At 48.2% G+C, this 17,984-nt stretch overlaps 1 protein-coding gene across 1 annotated transcript; it reads left to right on the top strand.

The window, feature by feature from the left end:
• The first annotated feature begins 914 nt into the window (after positions 1–914).
• Positions 915–16,479, top strand: pdgfba (platelet-derived growth factor beta polypeptide a). The gene is made up of 7 exons (XM_061231685.1): positions 915–1,883; positions 7,253–7,349; positions 8,985–9,059; positions 10,097–10,290; positions 11,619–12,621; positions 12,952–13,118; positions 13,865–16,479. Exons 1-6 carry the CDS (start codon positions 1,821–1,823, stop codon positions 13,101–13,103), a joined length of 1,584 nt encoding a protein of 527 aa, XP_061087669.1. The 5' UTR covers positions 915–1,820; the 3' UTR covers positions 13,104–13,118; positions 13,865–16,479.
• The last annotated feature ends 1,505 nt before the right edge of the window (positions 16,480–17,984 follow it).

Raw genomic sequence — 17,984 nt, 5'->3', positions numbered from 1 at the left:
GTATGCTCAACCAGAGTTACTCAGAACAGCTACAAATCGGTCATATTTGCAGTTATTTGTAGTTAGATTATATAACTAGCTACATTTCCACAGGGCATCAAGGCCACTGGCCACAGGCATACAAGTGTAAGTGAGAATCATATTTCCCATCAAGCCAGATTTGGAAACATTAACAGGCTGAAAGCAAAAAAATGGTAGCAAGTCATACAAGAACACCACATGAAGCAAATGTAGGAACAAAGGGAGTCAAATGTGGTGTTTTCCTACAGAATTACTCACGCTAAGCCTATGCATTCCTTAAGATTGTATTTTACCCAAAGACACATTTTAAGCTGTTTAGTGGTTAGTCTGGATTCCATTCATTTTTTCCAAATTCAATTTCCACTGTCAAGGTCTCACTGTCAGCATTTCAGGTTCGCACGAGATTTCCTCGGCAACAATTTAAAGTGGAAATCATAAATCTTGTAATACTTATTTTACGCTTATGCTGGCAATTATTTTAGAGGGAAATTCCATGACATGATATCTTAGTGTGGTGATTCAATCGACCCCTCTTAATCTTAATTGCACAAAAAAGTTCTGGGCCAAATGACACACAGTTTGCATCACCCACCCAGTAGTACAAATTATAAACACTAAGTCACAGTGCGCTTTGCGTCGCCTACGCCTGTCCAAAAGTCCCAGTCGACCGCAAACGACGCTAAAGCGTAGATTCGTATCTTTTCAATGGTTATAATTGGGATATCATAGTAAATACCTTTCCACGGAGGCTGTCCTGCTGCCTTACAACCGCCCCCAAAGAGAATCCTAATATGGATACTGGCATCCAGCCTTGAAGGGGCGGGGTGAAAGGCCGAATACTAACTCCCACCAGACCCACTGGGAGTCGCTTCTATATGGAAACCTGAACACAGTTCATCGTAGCCAGACTGGAACGAGAACCCGGGTGTTGATCAACTGAACTGAAACGAACGCAACTGTCGCTCAGAGGAACGGCTGCATTGTAGCCTACTGTGATCCGTTAGAATTAGTCTCAAAACCCATAGAGACAATCGTGAATAAGTACGTTAATAAAACAGATAACAGAAAAGAGTGCGCCGATTGACGACCACCTGATCTCAACTGTACGACAAAAAGGAATTTGGCAGTTTACCTAGGCTACATTTTACTGTGTAATTGGAGAAAATCGTCATATTGAATTCTGCAATCCGGACTACTAATATTCAAGTTCAACATAATTAAAGAAAATTAATTTTTCTTTTTTTTTCTTTTCATAAAATGAAGCTGTAAATGAAGACCACGCTGTTGTATTTCTAAGACGCACATTCCGAAGAAAAGTAGCAACATCCTCACAAAGTGGAACATTGGGCACTTTCGATAATGCATTTATAGTTCATAAACTGAACGTAAATTAAGTCTTTACTGCATGTTAAACCTCGTTATCCAGTGTTTTTCTTCAATTTGAAGCTTTTGCAACGCCGGTAGTCCACTTGGTCGTTTATTTACGGAGGCTCGAAGAAAAAAAGGAGGTCAACAGGTTTCCCACGAAAACTGCGTCGAAATACTTTTTAACTACAGACGTGGATTTCCTGGAATTCTTCACGGATTAATTCCTAGGATATAAAAGACGGTTATTTTGAAAAGACACTTGCTAAAATTAAGCACATTATTTGGATGTTTGCAGGGGACTAACGCGCGCGTGCCTTTGCGTGAGAGGTCCGCAGAGCGCCGCTGTCCTCGTGCTGAAGTGCTGCGCAGCGCCCGCCTCGCGCCTCCATAAATGCACAGTCCGTCGCGGAGTCTCGAGGCTGGGCGGCACGATGAGCTCCTGGGTTCTGCTGCTCTGGACGCTTGCGGCATGTGTGCGGTTCGCTTGCACCGAGGTAAGAATACCTAAGCCATTGCTTATTTTTCTGACCGTTTCCGCTCAGTTCCAATTCACTTAAGTTTGTTTTTTGAACACTTTGAGTTGGCGCGTGCGATTCGAGTGTGCTCATTCTAAGAGGCGTTTCACCTGTTTGACATCAGGTTGGGTTTGATTCTGTCTCTTTCCTGGCTGAAGTTAAGACTGGACTTCAAGTGAAATATATGTGTGTGCTCTGTAAATAAAGGCGTGTGTAGTAGCCTACTCTGAGTGAGTTTACTTTGTGTTAATTGATTACATTAGCAAGAGTTTAGAAATGTGAATCACCTGTCACAGGTGTGTCAGTGCTGTATTTTGTCTACATTGCACAGCATGGTTGCTGACTGCTGTGCAATTGAGTCCCCACTCCCATATCCGTTGATTACTATTGTTGAGTGCTATAATTATGCATAATGGCGAAGAAAATGATGGTGGTTTTTCAGGGTAAGTTAAAGCCCTGCTGTGGGTAACTACAAACATCACACTTTGCCACAATGACTTGAAGAAGGTCCTATTTTTCTGTCTTAACAGTTTCACACCTGTTAAGCTGACTGCTTGGCTGAAAAGGTGACATTTTCATTTCATGTCAGCAGTTATATCAACTGTGACCCAATCTCACTTAGAAAATTATTATTAGGGTTTGCTCACAGAGGATACATATGGGTCATCATGGCAAAAGGGAAGTACGTTTCAAAGACGCATCGCTGATGACGTGACCTCCGTTTCATCCGTCATTGAATGATTGACCCCCCCTCCCCAATCATTAAGCAACCCCCCCCCCCCACACACACACACACACGTTATTGAATCTACACCAATATGTGAGATGTCACACAATGCATGCACAGAACCTGTTTTTAGTTTATAATGCTTGTTCTGCGATGCTTTTCTAATCAACCTTTTCACTGAGACATATGGAGCAATAATGGGTGTCGTGATCCCCGAATGATTAAATTGAATGTATTAAATAGGCTCAGATTTTGTTTGTTGAATGAGTTCTGCATTTAGGACTGTCATTTTATCCAGAGCAAGATTAATAAGCGATGTCCGTTATCACAGATGTTGGAGACAGAATGTAGGCACGAAGAGCAGTGGCTGGAGAGACAGTGGAAGGTACTTCCAGGAGTGACATAATGTGAGCCTCCATGTTAAACTGAGGCAGAACCGTGGAATAAAAGGAACTTTTCCCACGGGCCTCCCGGCCCCCTGCTGCGAGTGTTAGCTCTCCGCGCTGCTGCTGCTGAAAGCCGTGTGTGGGGACACAGTCTCCAGCTGACTGCAGCTGAATGCCCAAGCACGCAGTCTGTGTGTACCCGGGGTGAAAGTGCCCATCAACGACTCTCTTCAAGAACACCTTCATTAATAACCTAATCTTGAACTTGGTGTAATTATGACACAGAGGAGGCAGCTATCAACCGTCTTGTGACTGTCTCCCCAGAACAGGCCCAGTCAAAGAACGATCCCTACGTGTCCATCACAGGCTATGTAAAATAGTATCCTGGAGCGGTGTATTTTGTAATGTTATAGCTACAATGTCCGCCCATCTACTCACACATCTTTGAGTGAGGGGGCTGTAATATGTCTCCTTGTGCGATATAATCTTTCCACGGTTGTAAGAAGACTCAAAGCAGTGCATGGGAGTCCAAGGCCCAGCAGGTCTGAGAATTAAAATGATTAATGTTGAGCCAGAGGACTGAATTAGCACCGACTGCTGATGATGTCACACCCGTGTTAGAGCTCGGGTGATAAGTTCTTGGCGTGGCGCACATAATCAAGGCTAACCCGTGAGAAAGCAGCTATCCAACAAGTGAAACGCAGCTTCGCTATTTCTGAAAAGAGCGAGGTTGAACGGCGGTAAAAATCCAAAGTGTGTGTGCTCTGTGGCCCTCACTGCCTGTGGGGAGAACATACAGGGTGAAGTCAGAACAAGCTGTGACAGATGGCCCTGAGCAATGCATTAAATCAAAACCTTTCTGTTCGGCCCTCTTTCATTTAGCTACACATCCATCATCCGCCTATCTCTCCATGTGGCGTTTGGAATCTGTGCTTGTCGTGCGTGTTCTGTTTGTTTTCGCGAGTGCATGTCTGTATGTGCGCGCGTGTGTGCGTGTGTGTGTGTATGTGCGGGTGCGTGGGTATGCGCGTGCGTGTGTGCCAGTGCGTGTGTGTGTGTGCGCACGCGTGTCTGTGTGTGTCTGTACGGGTGCGCGTCTGTGTGTGCGCGAATGCGTGTGTGTATGTCTCTGTGGGTGTGTGTGTGCGTGCATGTCTGTGTGTATGTGTGTGTGCAGGTGTATGTGTCTGTGTGTGCGTGTCTGTGTGCGGGTGCGTGTCTGTCTGTGTGTGTGTGCATGTCTGTGTGTGCGTGCGCACGTGTGTGTGTCTATGTGTGCGCGTGCGTGCATGTCTGTATATGTGTTTGTGTGTGTGTATGTGTGTGTAGGCAGTGTGTGTGACTGTGTGTGTGTGCGTGCATGTCTGTATATGTGTTTCTGTGTGTGACAGTGTGTGTGTGTGTAGGCAGTGTGTGTGACTGTGTGTGTGTGCATACGTGCCTGTATATGCGTTTCTGTGTGTGTGTGTGTGTGTGTGTGTGTAGGCAGTGAGCCAGTCCTGTAATAGTGTATCATTACAGCTCACATTTCTGTCCTTCAAACCTGTACCTGACATTCCACAGCTGCTTCGTCTGCCAATAATCTGCTCTAACCCCGCCCACAGGCAGGGAGGAGGAAGTGATGTCAGCGCAGTGGAAGTTCTGTATCTGTGGAATCAGTGCACAGCACCTGACATCAGCTGACCCAGTCTGCATGGTTGACACACTAATTGCCAGGAACATTGATGTATTTTCTGGCTGGCCACCTGTCTCCTTGCCAGGGTGACCTGCCTTCTGGCACGCTGACTGACTGATCGGTCCGATGTTTCTGAGAAAATGCGGGAGGAATTCGGTCGTTTAAGCAGAGGCAGATGAAAGGGTGGAAGAAGGACCTTTCATTTAGAGGAAATTATTGCTTTTAATTATAAAAAAAGGTGCATTGAGGTTTGGCAAAGAAAAATAAGAAGGTATTTATCATCCCTTCCCTTCAGTGAGGAGTGGTGGCAGTGCAGACAGAAGAATGCAGACTGAGCAGTCAGATACAAACACAGGTGTCCAGTGTGCCTGACCACCTAGTGTACTAGACCAGAGCTTATCTAGGAGACGGAAGCTGAGCATGTGCTGACAGAAACTGAAGAGAGGGAAAACAGCACACTGTGTTCCCATAAGTATCTAATGTACACACACACACTCACACACACACGTAGACACACACATACAAACATGCTCACACATGCACACACACACACACACACGGGCACACACATGCACACACACGGACACACACAGACACACACACGGGCACACACATGCACACACACGGACGCACACATGCACACACACGGACACACACAGACACACACACGGACACACACATGCACACACACGGACACACACAGACACACACACGGACACACACATGCACACACACGGACGCACACATGCACACACACGGGGACACACAGACACACACACGGACACACACATGCACACACACGGACACACACAGACACACACACGGACACACACAGACACACGCAGGACGCACACATGCACACACACGGACACACACAGACACACACACGGACACACACATGCACACACACGGACACACACAGACACACACACATACACACATGCACACACACAGACACACACAGACACACACACGGACACACACATGCACACACACGGACACACGCAGACACACAGAAGCGGCACGCCGTTTTCTTTGAAAGCACAAGCCACAGGTCCCCAGGGCCTTCATGTGACTGCAGTAGCATGACTCTGACTGATACAGTCCCTCTGAAGTACCGATGTGTCACTGTGTCCCGGGGGAACAACGATAATGACTGACTACCACAAAGATAGCCTATAATAATATCTAATCAATCTGACCCAACTTTCTCGCACAGTAATTTCATCCTCCGCGTGTAAACGCGTTTGTCTGGGTGCACGCATGCTCGCATGCGTGTGTGTGTGTGAGTGCGTGTGCATGCACTGGTTTGTTGTGCGGACTTGCGTATTTGTGCCCGGAGTATTTACCGGTTGCTAGGGCCGCGTGTTTGTTGCATTGCTCCTGTGGAGACGCACAGACACATGATGATGAGCGCACAGTGAGGGGGACATCTTAGCGGGGAACAAACATCAAACGGTTTCTCTGAAAAGAGCTGGGACCGGGATGATCATGACTAACCCAGGGCATCGCGAACAGACGCCCTTTCACGGCCGTTCCTCTTTTCCTCAGTCCCTTTCTACTTTTCTATCCTTTCAGCTTGCCTTTGGGCTCATCCTTCTTTCTCAACTCGCCCGTTTCAGTCTCTCCTCCTCCAGCTCAGGCCACCTCTGTATGACCACTTCCTGTACACCACGGTAGCTCTTCCTGTTTGCTCTGTGCCTCGCTGGGCCCCTCGCTGTCTTCCCCGTCCTGCTGACGGACAGCGTCCATCATAGTTCCCCACCTGCCTCCCCCACACGTCTCTCTCTTCCTTCGTCCGCTCGGACACTGAAGATCTGTGTTGTGTGCTGGGCTGCAGCTGCCTGAATGGTGGTGATGGGCCCTGGTCAGTGTGGGGGCGGTGGGAGCCCTGCAGTAAGAGCCTGTCTGAACAAGCGTCTGAGTCTCATAATGATCTAGAGTAGAGAATATCAGCCTGCTTTAAGTTACGGTTAGCTTGATAACTGAAATGAGCGTACCCCGTTGGCAAATCTTTAAATGACTTGTTTATGTCTTATTTACCACAAAAAGTAATAAAAACAAGATTTTAAGTGTAATTACATGAGACTTGAGATTTACCTATTTCTTGCTTTTTGCTGTGTGAGTAAATAGCTCAATGGTGCAGTGTGTGCAGAGCAGCACAGTGTGGGTAATGCAGTGAATGGTGCAGTGTGTGCAGAGCAGCACAGTGTGGGTAATGCAGTGAATGGTGCAGTGTGTGCAGAGCAGCACAGTGTGAGAAGTGCAGTGAATGGTGCCGTGTGTATAGGAGCACATTGTGGGTAATGCAGTGAATGGTGCAGTGTGTGCAGAGCAGCACAGTGTGAGTAATGCAGTGAATGGTGCAGTGTGTGTAGAGCAGCACAGTGTGGGTAATGCAGTGAATGGTGCAGTGTGTGTAGAGCAGCACAGTGTGGGTAATGCAGTGAATGGTGCAGTGTGTGCAGAGCAGCACAGTGTGGGTAATGCAGTGAATGGTGTGTGAACAGTCAGTATAACAGCGGGGCTCTCTCTCTCTCTCTCTCTCTCTCTCTCTCAGGGGGACCCTCTGCCTCCTGCCCTGGTGGAACTGGTGAGGACCAGTTCCATCTCCTCCATTCAGGACCTGCAGCTGCTGCTGGAGCCTGACTCCGTAGGTAAATCTGCACCCCTACACTGCACTCATATGCACAGAGAGGCACCTGCCAGACTGCAGCACACACTGCTCCCACCAAAGTTAACACCTTCACACAACCGAAATACTCCACCTCCCTACAACGCACTAATCTGTACCGCTGAGCTACTGTTACACGCCCTGCGTAACGCGCGAAGGCGTTCTGCACTGTGGCCTAAATTTAACCGTCTGTGAGAAAGGATCTCACCGACCAACACGGATTCATGGGATTGATGGAAGCAGGAAGTGGCTTTGATTGGAAGGCTGTGGGAGGAGGCCGGGGCTGGGAGCCGTTCCCATGGCTACTGTACGTGGGAGAGAGTGGCACGAGGAAGCGCTGGCACAATGCGGCCAGCCTTGAGGACTCTCATGTGGAGCTTTTACAGAGAGGCGCAAGGCAAGGCCACGCCATTGTTCTCCCCCGAAGAACCACACCCCGCCCGCACAATGGCCAGCTCGGTCATATCCACGTCTTCACTGTCCCACAATGTACAGTGCGGGCATGGACAGACAGACAGACAGAGGGACTAATAGAGACGGACAAACTGACAGGGAATTCTGCGGTACGGACCTGCGGATACACGCACATTCTAACACAAGCATTACATTACATTACATTACATTACATTACATTACGACTTATATCCCGAGCGACGTACAATGAAGTGCCAATCAAACCCAGGGAGAAGTGCGATGAGGACCCTAGAGGAAAGCACAGTTCTGAGTCCTAGCGTGATCACACAGATACAACTTGAACCCTTGAGGAATACATCGACTTACCAGCTAGGCTACCACATCTGGCAGCTAGAATGAGAGCAGTGTGAGAAATGCAGTTAACGGTGCAGTGAGTTTTCTGTTGTACGTGTTTTCTGGTGGTAACTAGCTGTCTGTTGTACGTGTTTTCTGGTGGTAACTAGCTGTCTGTTGTACGTGTTTTCTGGTGGTAACTAGCTGTCTGTTGTACGTGTTTTCTGGTGGTAACTAGTCGACAAAAATTGTATAGCATCGGCAGCAAAGCTGTCCATTATGTTAGGACTGTCCTGAATTTACTTGCTCTGCACTACTACTGTACTTGTTCAGAACATATAAGTACGTACCACCCATTAGCAGATGACTCTATTTTTGAAAACTACAGCTGCCAATAAAAGTTTAATCCCTCCTTTGCTTTTAAAAAAAAATAATTGAATGCAGTCAGGGCCCTGACTTTTAATGAAAAGTTTTAATGAGAATTGCACAATGTTAATTTGGCCCTGTTGGACACCATTAAGGAAAAATGAATCAGCTGCTAATGGGTGAGTCACCGAAAGCAATTGAAACAGCCTCCCTGCCCTGTTTCTTTCTCATAGGGCCACGGCTACAATTATCCTCTCATTTATCCCCAGTCAGCCACGTTTCTGACGGCTCAGACAGAGGGCTAAAAATAGCACTGATTGTTCAAATAAGAGTTTCCTTTGTGTCCCGAACAATGTTTCAATGCCACTCACACTCACTGAACAAAAAGTAGTTTTTTTAGTGCTTGTTATTATGTTGATAGCCTTGTTTGAAATGAAGTTATCAGATAGTATATTAACGATATCTAAATGACACCACCCGCCCTGTCTCTCTCTGTTTCCTCCAGACGAGGACCCAGACAGTCAGACATCCAAGCGTCGCCACGCCAACGGCACTTCCAAGCGCCTTCCCAGAAGCCTCGGTGAGCCCTCCTTCCCCTACTCGCTCACTCTTTCCTTCTCTCTCTCTCTCTCCCCTCGTCTCTTCTTCCTCCCTCCCTCTGTCTCTCTCATGCCCCCCTTACTGTAATATTAATCAGTATGGAAATGACCTATCACGGTTCCTTCTGCTATAATATATCATGGTTACATACAGTATAAATATTACATGTACAGTGTTTATTTATTAACGATGGGTATGAGTAATTTGTCAATCGATTACTCAGCTTATTTTCTCCTCAGGCTTATCAATGTACTATAGGCCTATGTAAAAAAAAGAAAAAAGAAACACTAAAATACAGGATATTTCTTCATCCAATATGATTAGAAAAAGTACACTGTGTGTGTTCAGTGTGTGTAGTGTGTGTGTGTACAGTGTGCAGCGTGTATGTGTGCGCAGTGTGTGTGTAGTGTGTGTACAGCGTGCAGTGTGTGTAGTGTGTACAGAGTGTAGTGTCTGTGTGTACAGTGTGCAGTGTGTGTAGTGTGTAGTGTGTGTGTGTGTGTGTGTGTGTGTGTGTGTGTGTGCGCGCAATGTGTGCAGTGTGTGTGTGTGTGTGTGTGTGTAGTGTGTGTGTGTGTGTGCGCGCGCAGTGTGTGCAGTGTGTGTGTGTGTGTGTGTGTGTGTGTGCAGAGTGTGTGCAGAGTGTGTGTGTGTGTGCAGAGTGTGTGTGCGCTCAGTGTGTGCAGTGTGTGCAGTGTGTGTGTGTGTGTGTGTGTGTGTGTGTATAGTGTGCAGTGTGTGTGTGTGTGTGTGTGTGTGTAGTGTTCAGTGTGTGCAGTTTGTGTGTGTATAGTGTGCAGTGTGTGTGTGTGCGCAGTGTGTGTGTGTGTGTGTAGTGTTCAGTGTGTGTGTGTGTGTGTGTGTGTGTGTGTGTGTGTGACAGTGTGTGCAGTGTGTACAGTGTGTGTATAGTGTGTGTGTGTGTATAGTGTGCAGTGTGTGACAGTATGTGACAGTGTGTGACAGTATGTGACAGTGTGTGACAGTGTGTGACAGTATGTCTCTCCCCTCTCCCAGTGGCGGAGGAGGCGCAGCAGGCCCGCTGTAAGGTGCGCACGGAGGTGCTGGAGGTGACGCGGGACATGCTGGACCGGCGGAACGCTAACTTCATGCTGTGGCCCCCCTGCGTGGAGGTGCAGCGCTGCTCCGGCTGCTGCAACTCCAGGACCGTGCATTGTGTCCCCATCGTCACTCGCACCCGATACCTGCAGGTACACCCCTCTCCCACTGAACACGCACTCTCTATGGGTGCTGAACACACCCTCCCACTCTCTCTGTGGGTGCTGAACACACACCCTCCAGCACTCTCTATGGGTGCTGAACACACATCCTCCAGCTCTCTCTGTGGGTGCTGAACACACACTCTTCAGCTCTCTCTGTGGGTGCTGAACACACACCCTCCAGCACTCTCTATGGGTGCTGAACACACATCCTCCAGCTCTCTCTGTGGGTGCTGAACACACACTCTTCAGCTCTCTCTGTGGGTGCTGAACACACACCCTCCAGCTCTCTCTGTGGGTGCTGAACACACACTCTTCAGCTCTCTCTGTGGGTGCTGAACACACACCCTCCAGCTCTCTCTGTGGGTGCTGAACACACACCCTCCAGCTCTCTCTGTGGGTGCTGAACACACACCCTCCAGCTCTCTCTGTGGGTGCTGAACACACACTCTCCAGCTCTCTCTGTGGGTGCTGAACACACACCCTCCAGCACTCTCTGTGGGTGCTGAACACACACCCTCCAGCTCTCTCTATGGGTGCTGAACACACATCCTCCAGCTCTCTCTATGGGTGCTGAACATATACCCTCTGGCACTCTCTATGGGTGCTGAACACACACCCTCCAGCTCTCTCTATGGGTGCTGAACACACAGCCTCCAGCTCTCTCTATGGGTGCTGAACACACACCCTCTAGCTCTCTCTATGGGTGCTGAACATATACCCTCCGGCACTCTCTATAGGTAGAGGACATATACCACCGCTGTTGGTAGTAAGTGTATGCCATCACTCACATCAGATGCAAGCTGTAACAGCGGTGCTCAGTCGACCTGTATCTGTTGGTATATGGGCCATATAGTACACACAGCGCTTCCAGTTTGCTCGTCATTTTCATAATTTATTTTTCTTGGGCGGATGCCCTCTTTCTGGAATGCTGGCAGCGCATAGCAAGGATATTCCATATCGCCTATTTTTACCGGTGGTTATTTGACACTCAAAATCTGATATTTTGATGACAGTTCCAATCAGTCACTTCGCTCAAGTGTACGACAGCGAGGACCCTGCCGAATCCGACCTGTAGCTCCTTCTGCAGGGCTGCCAGACCCCGGTCCCGGAGGTCTACCGTCCTGTGGGTTTTCACTTCAACCCGAACAAAGCACACCTCATTCAACAGCTAGAGAATGAGTAGAATCGGGTGTGCCAAAATTAATGTCGAAATGAAAACCTACAGGACAGTAGATCAGTAGGTCTCCAGGAGCAGGGTTGGGCAGCCCTGCCCTCATGTAAGAAGCTGTACTAATGGCAGCTCTGTTGTCTGACAGGTGATGAAGATCCAGTACATCAATAGGAACCCTCACTACGAGAAGGCCATCATCTCCGTCCAGGACCACATGGACTGTCGCTGCCAGACCACGGCCCCGCCCCCGGCCCCGCGGACCACGCCCAGGAAGCCCCAGCATGCAGTGCAGCCCCAGCGGCCGGCCCCCAAAGCCCCGCCCCTCAAAACGCTCTCCAAGGAGGAGCTGCACCGGGAGGACGAGCTGAAACAGAACCAGAACCGCAACCAGAACCCCAGCCTCCGGCCGGCCAATCGCGTCCCGCCGCGCCCGCCCACCGCACAGACGCACGCGCACACCAGCCCCTCGCCCGTCAGCGAGGAGAGGGCCCCCACGGAGCCGCCGCGGGGCGAGGAGGGGAGGGAGCCCCGGCCCACACAGGACGCGCTCCAGGGGGACAGGACCCCGGGCCATCGCCGCGGAGACGGCAGCGCAGTGCGGCCCCACGGGGAGCACAGGCCACACACGCACCCCCACGGGCTGAACCCCCACGGGCTGAACCCCAATATCACCTCCCATCACAGCGCCCCACAGAGACCCACAGAGGGGGAGCACAGGCCACACACACACCACACACAGGCCGTGTCTCCTCCCCAGCAGGGCGGCGTGCCGCACAACCACGATAACAGCCATAATGATAGCCATAACCACAACCACAATCAAAACCACAACCACAATCATAGCCACAGCCACAGCCACAGTCACAGTCATGACCATAACCACGACTGCAAACACAACCAAACAGAGGCGACGGAGCAAAGGCAACCGGCAGTCGGGCCGCACAGAGACAGAGAGCTTCCTGGAACAGAGGGAGGCCGAGAACAGCGGCTGAACATACAGGAGGAACAAGAACTTTTACTGCTCCAAAGAAAACTGGACCAGGAAAAAGAACAATTAAAGCAACAAGAAGAGTTACAGCGACATCATCATCAACAACAACATCATTTACATCATCGAGGGCAGGTCCACACAACCACACAAAGACCAGGTGATTAGAAAATTCAGTATGAATATGTAATACTATGTGTATGTGTGTGCCCATGTCTTTGTCTGTGTGTGTGTGTGTGTGTGTGTGTGTGCATGCGTGTATATGTATGTGTGCATTTGTGCGTGCGTGTGTGTGTGTGTGTGTTTTCTTTCGGGGCTGCTTCCTCTCCGTTGATCATATAAACGTATGTGTCCTGCGATTCTTCTTCAGTTCCCCGGACATTAGAAAGGCACGGGAAATGGAAATGCATTGTCAGAGCCGCCGATGGGGAAACGGGCGAGCCGGTTCCGACACCGCTCTCTGACCCATGTGCTTTTCTCATCTTCCCAGTGACCACGACGGCGGCGCTGACCGCGGCGCTGACCACGGAGCGCCCGCCCCCGACCCGGCGGCCCCCCGCGCGCCGCGGAGGGACGCGCCGCAGGCCGCGCAAGAACCGCCGGAGGATCAGCAAGGCCACCATGAGGGCCATGCTGATGTAGAGAGGGCGGGCACGGGTGAGACGCGCGCAGGCACTTCTAATTCTCACGCGTGTAAATGGTTGCCAAATGGTTGGCGTGTGAGGAGCGGCCTGTAGCGTAGTGGTTAAGGTAAATGGCTGGGACACGCGAGGTCGGTGGTTCTAATACCCGGTGTAGCCACAATAGGATCTGCAAAGCCGTTGGGCCCTTGAGCAAGGTCCTTAACCCTGCATTGCTCCAGGGGAGGATTGTCTCCTGCTTAGTCTAATCAACCGTATGTCGCTCTGGATAAGAGCGTCTGCCAAATGCCAATAACGTAATGTAATGTAATGCATGTAATTATGATAATATAATTAGTTCAATGAGCTGACGCTTTTATCCAAAGCGACTTACAGTTGATTAGACGAAGCATGGGGACAATGCCCCCTGGGGCAATGTAGGGGTTAAAGGTCTTGCTCAAGGTTCCCAGCAGCTGGGCGGATGTTATCGTGGCTACACCAGGGCTGGAACCGCCAAGCTTCTGGGTCCCAGTCGTGTAACTTAGCAACTAGGCCACAGGCTGACCCGCAGCATGCATAAAGGATAATGGGCGGATGTCAATCTTCCTTAGCAAAGCACTGTGATTGGTTGAAATCACTCCAAAGGTAGTGGAAGATACTGTCGCTCCACTCTCATAAACCGTCATATTTACACAAAAGATCAAATTTACATAAACTAGCAGTTCATTTGTGTGCTTTAATTAACTGGATACATTTGTCTCTTTTTTCTCCTCTCTTCCATAGGGTGATAATATGGACCTTTCTCCTTGTTGCACATCCAAAAGTGACCCTGAAATATAAAAAAAAATTGTCTTGTGGATGGACAATAGCCTCTCCATTTCTCTGCAATTGCGGTTGTTGATATTCAGAACCTATTTTCAATGGTTTACATCTTCGGATTATAGATTGTACGCTCTGACACATGCGACGACAACAGCAATAAGAGCCCCAATAACTGTCTGACCAAGAAACAAGCGCGCCTGAGAGGAAAAATTGATTTTCAAACTGCACTAAAATACTGTCAATTAATGTAAGGCGCATGTCTTTGATAAAGGAGTAGCACAGAACTACAGCCCCCATCAGCCACTGCGCTTTTGAGCCGCTGGACTCTCGGAAGCTGATTGGACGCGGGGCTTTCGGACGTCCCGTAGGACTGGGCAGCCTGTGCTTTGCGGCCTTCACTGGAGGAAGAAATGAGGCGATGAGGAGAGGCTGATAAACTCATTGGGGGTTGTCCCACCCAGCTGCCGTCCTGATCCGACCCCCACGGAGGACCTCAGACTTCTATGGTGCCTGGATATGAAGCTCGCCGTTGTGCTGCAAACAAAGGAGGCCTCTAACTCCCACACCTCATGACTGTGCTGGCCTTTGACTGGGTTTGCAAAAGAGGTGGTTTCCTCAGCCCCCTACACGCCATACACTGAACAATCCGTCACTGAGCGATATCAGTTGGATGTGGAACATCGAGAGTCATGCGATGTCACGCGGGTGACCATGCATCCTTGTGGGACTTGCGTCAATCACAAGTGGCCGGACTGAACTGGACTGGACTGGTTTGGGCCGGATCGGGCTGGAATGAGCAGAACTGTCCTACTCACGGGTAGATGAGCTATGCCCATGTGGGGAGTCAGAGAAAGTCAAACCTGCTGAATCACAGGGCCTGGGAGCGAGAGTGACCCAGGCTAAAAGCACTGAAAACCAAAACTCAGGACTGAAAAGAGCAAGAGCCCACACATGTACATAACCACACGCATCATTTGCTCAATAATGTATAGTGATATATATATATTTTTTGGTTAATATATTTTTTATTTAATTTAAGCTCGACACTGGATCTCCCAAGGATTGCATTCTAACAGTTCAAAATGAGAGGAAAAAGAAGATTAGAGGGTGATTGCACTGGTCTAATTAGTGAACACGTTTGCCAAACTTTTAAAGTCGACACAGTATTAAATGCAGCACTGGATGCCACGGTGGACAGTGTGATTGAGGGCAAATCACAGGTGTGCGCTTAGTAAGAGTGCAACTGTACATTAGCATCTGCCTTCATCAGGGTCTTTGACCCATAACGTATTCGGAGAAGGAATGTCTCAGCTGAATTAAGCTTGAATATGCGTTTGAAATGACTGCACCTTTTTGCTGCTGACTATGCAGTACAATGTCTTTACATGAACCCCAATAAAACAAAAAAAGGAAGTAAGGAAGTTACAGCCGAAGAAGTAGTCACGATAGCAGTGCTTTCTGTAGAATTATTGATATTTCCTGGTTACCACAGAAGTAGGACAAAGCTCAGTGTTTTCCAAATCGACCCATTTTCTGAGGGACCAGGAAAGAGTCTAAAATTCAGCACACTGGATCCAACAGCAAAAGGCAGACTACTAATGTACAGCCCTGTGTCAGTGATGGCCATCGCCAAGCAACACACTTTACAGCAGGGATATTCAAACCTGACCCTTTAGGTCAGTAGTACGACTGGTTTCCTCATCTGCCTGATAGTCCTGTGATCCAATAATGCCACTGATTGGCCAGAGATTCAGATTACACGTACCTGCTGCATCAGGTTTAAATAAATCTGATAAGAGGAAAGAATGAAAACCAGCAGCACTACAGTTTTGAGTATGCCTGCTCTACAGCATCCGTGACAGTATGATGATATATTAATAAACTCACTGTTTAGAAGAGGGGGAAAAAAACACAGCTGGAAGCCGTGTAATATTCCTGCTGCTGTACACCGCAGTAAGGCAGGGACTGGAGCCCTGTCAGTTTTCAAACTGTGGGTCCAGTGCGGAAGCTCTCACCTAACGAGGCTGCGATGTTCTGTCCTGCGCTGCCGTAAACGCCGTGAGAGAACTGGGAATGAGCCGATTTATATTTTTAAACTCCGCGAAAGGTCACATACTACTGAAGCGCCGCTGCGGTACCGCGGCAGTAGCACTCGGAGTCTCGCGCGACTCTTTCCCGTCCTTTACGGGTTTCTGCTCGGGGAAGACGGAGGCGCCGGGGCAACCAGTTGGAACTAAACACCAGACAGTGCTGATTGTCTGAAATCGCCACGGCGGTTAGTGTCTTACCGCCGGGTTGGGAGCCCTCTCTAAGCCGATCAGAAAAGCAAGGGGGCTGGAATCTCAACCGTTTGAGCTGAGAGCAACCATAAGGTCAAAACAGTTAGCTAGCCTAGCACTGTATGTAAATGTTACAGAATATTTTCTCTGCATATTTTCTTAAGTTATTTAAAAGGTGGTCACTGTATCTCCTGTCGCGACTGTAATTAATTGTTGTCTTTTGATTAATGTATTGTTTTTATTACAATGAATGATATTTTTAATGTTATCATAAAGCCAGACAAATATTAATATAAATATGTTGTGTCAGATGTCTTTATTTAAATTGCCAGTCCGGGTTTTGTAACACTGAAGTCTAAACTCCCATACCCGGAGCATACACACAATTTTTACATTTACACCACACACAGACCTACAAATACACAAAGACTAGATGTATGTACTGTTCTTGTTCACATTCAGAATTTATTTCACACACGTATATTTCTTTGTGGGAGATTTTCAACTACCCTGCTCTTGCCGAAAAAGTTCCACTTCTTTAAGAGTTAATGTACAAGTCCCTCTGATTTCATACATATTTAAAAACATAATTAAGCCATTTTTAAAAATGTGGTTAGCCATGTGCAAAAAGAGATAGCGATAAAAATAGCAGCCAAAAAAAAAAGATGACAGGCCCGAGGTCTTTATCGGGATATTAATTATTAATGGAACCATGTTGTGTAGACCTGTTTCCTTCCTTTTCATGAAGTATTTCCTGTTTTGAGTCTGGATGGAGGCTGCTGATAGGATGTTTTTACTCCAAATTATGACCATAGATAGGTCTACTCAGCTGTGTGTACATGACCTGTTTGTATGCTGTACATGGGACAATTTACCAGGGCATTAGGTTATAAAATGTCTCCATATTCATATAGAGTATGCACATAAACAACTACTGTATGATATATGTGGATGGGAGTCTGTGTTTGTGTATGTGTGTGTGTGTGTGTGTGTGTGTTCTGCTCTAGTTGCTGTCTCTGAGCATGGCTGTTGTTGCTACTTCACTGTAGGTTGTTGTGTAGCCCCATTACATACAGCTATGAAGTCATGGTCGGTTGCCACAGCACAAGCTGGGCCTTCAGCACACAGACCTATCGGGTGGTGAAACGGAAAAAGAGAGATGGAGGGATAGGAGTGGAAGCCAAAACTTGTGGAGGGTGGGGTGTGACGATCTCATCAAGGAATGATAGAAGTGCATGTACTAACAGAGAGATAGTGAGAGATAGAGAGCGGAGGGGGAGAGAGGGTGATACAGAATCCACAGAGCTGTAAATGGTTTACCCGTGGTGTTTACTGTACTGTATAAATTGCACTCAGATTTTTTGGCTGGGTTACACAGTGAGTTCAGTGCTCATTCAGGCTTGAAACTGGAGCAGAGGCCTGGAATTCAGACACAGCTGGTGAGCGGATCGTTACTGCTCAGCAAGCAAAACCCTTCTCCAAACGAAACGAACCGGCTTCAACTCGACCAAACCCGGGTAAAATATGTAGTTCTTTTGGATTCAAATACCTTTCTCTGCTCGAGGGTCTGTCTTGAGGGTGATGACTTTTTCAAAAACATTTTCCCAGATGAAAACAAATTCTCAGACGAAAAGTATTTCTGAGTCATTTGAGCCTTATTTGAAAACTAACCCTGAATATTGCACTTGTGTTTGAAAAGGGACTTTTATTAACCACATAAACCATTGTGTTTTATTATCAGACCTATAAACCCAACTCTCACGCAGGGATTGGACCAGGGAGGACACTGAAATGCTTGATAG

The sequence above is a fragment of the Conger conger genome, chromosome 2 (assembly GCF_963514075.1).
Source record: "Conger conger chromosome 2, fConCon1.1, whole genome shotgun sequence".
Classification (NCBI taxonomy): domain Eukaryota; kingdom Metazoa; phylum Chordata; class Actinopteri; order Anguilliformes; family Congridae; genus Conger; species Conger conger.
The sequence above is the reverse complement of the archived record's forward strand: the minus strand, read 5'-3'. Positions and strand labels throughout refer to the sequence as shown.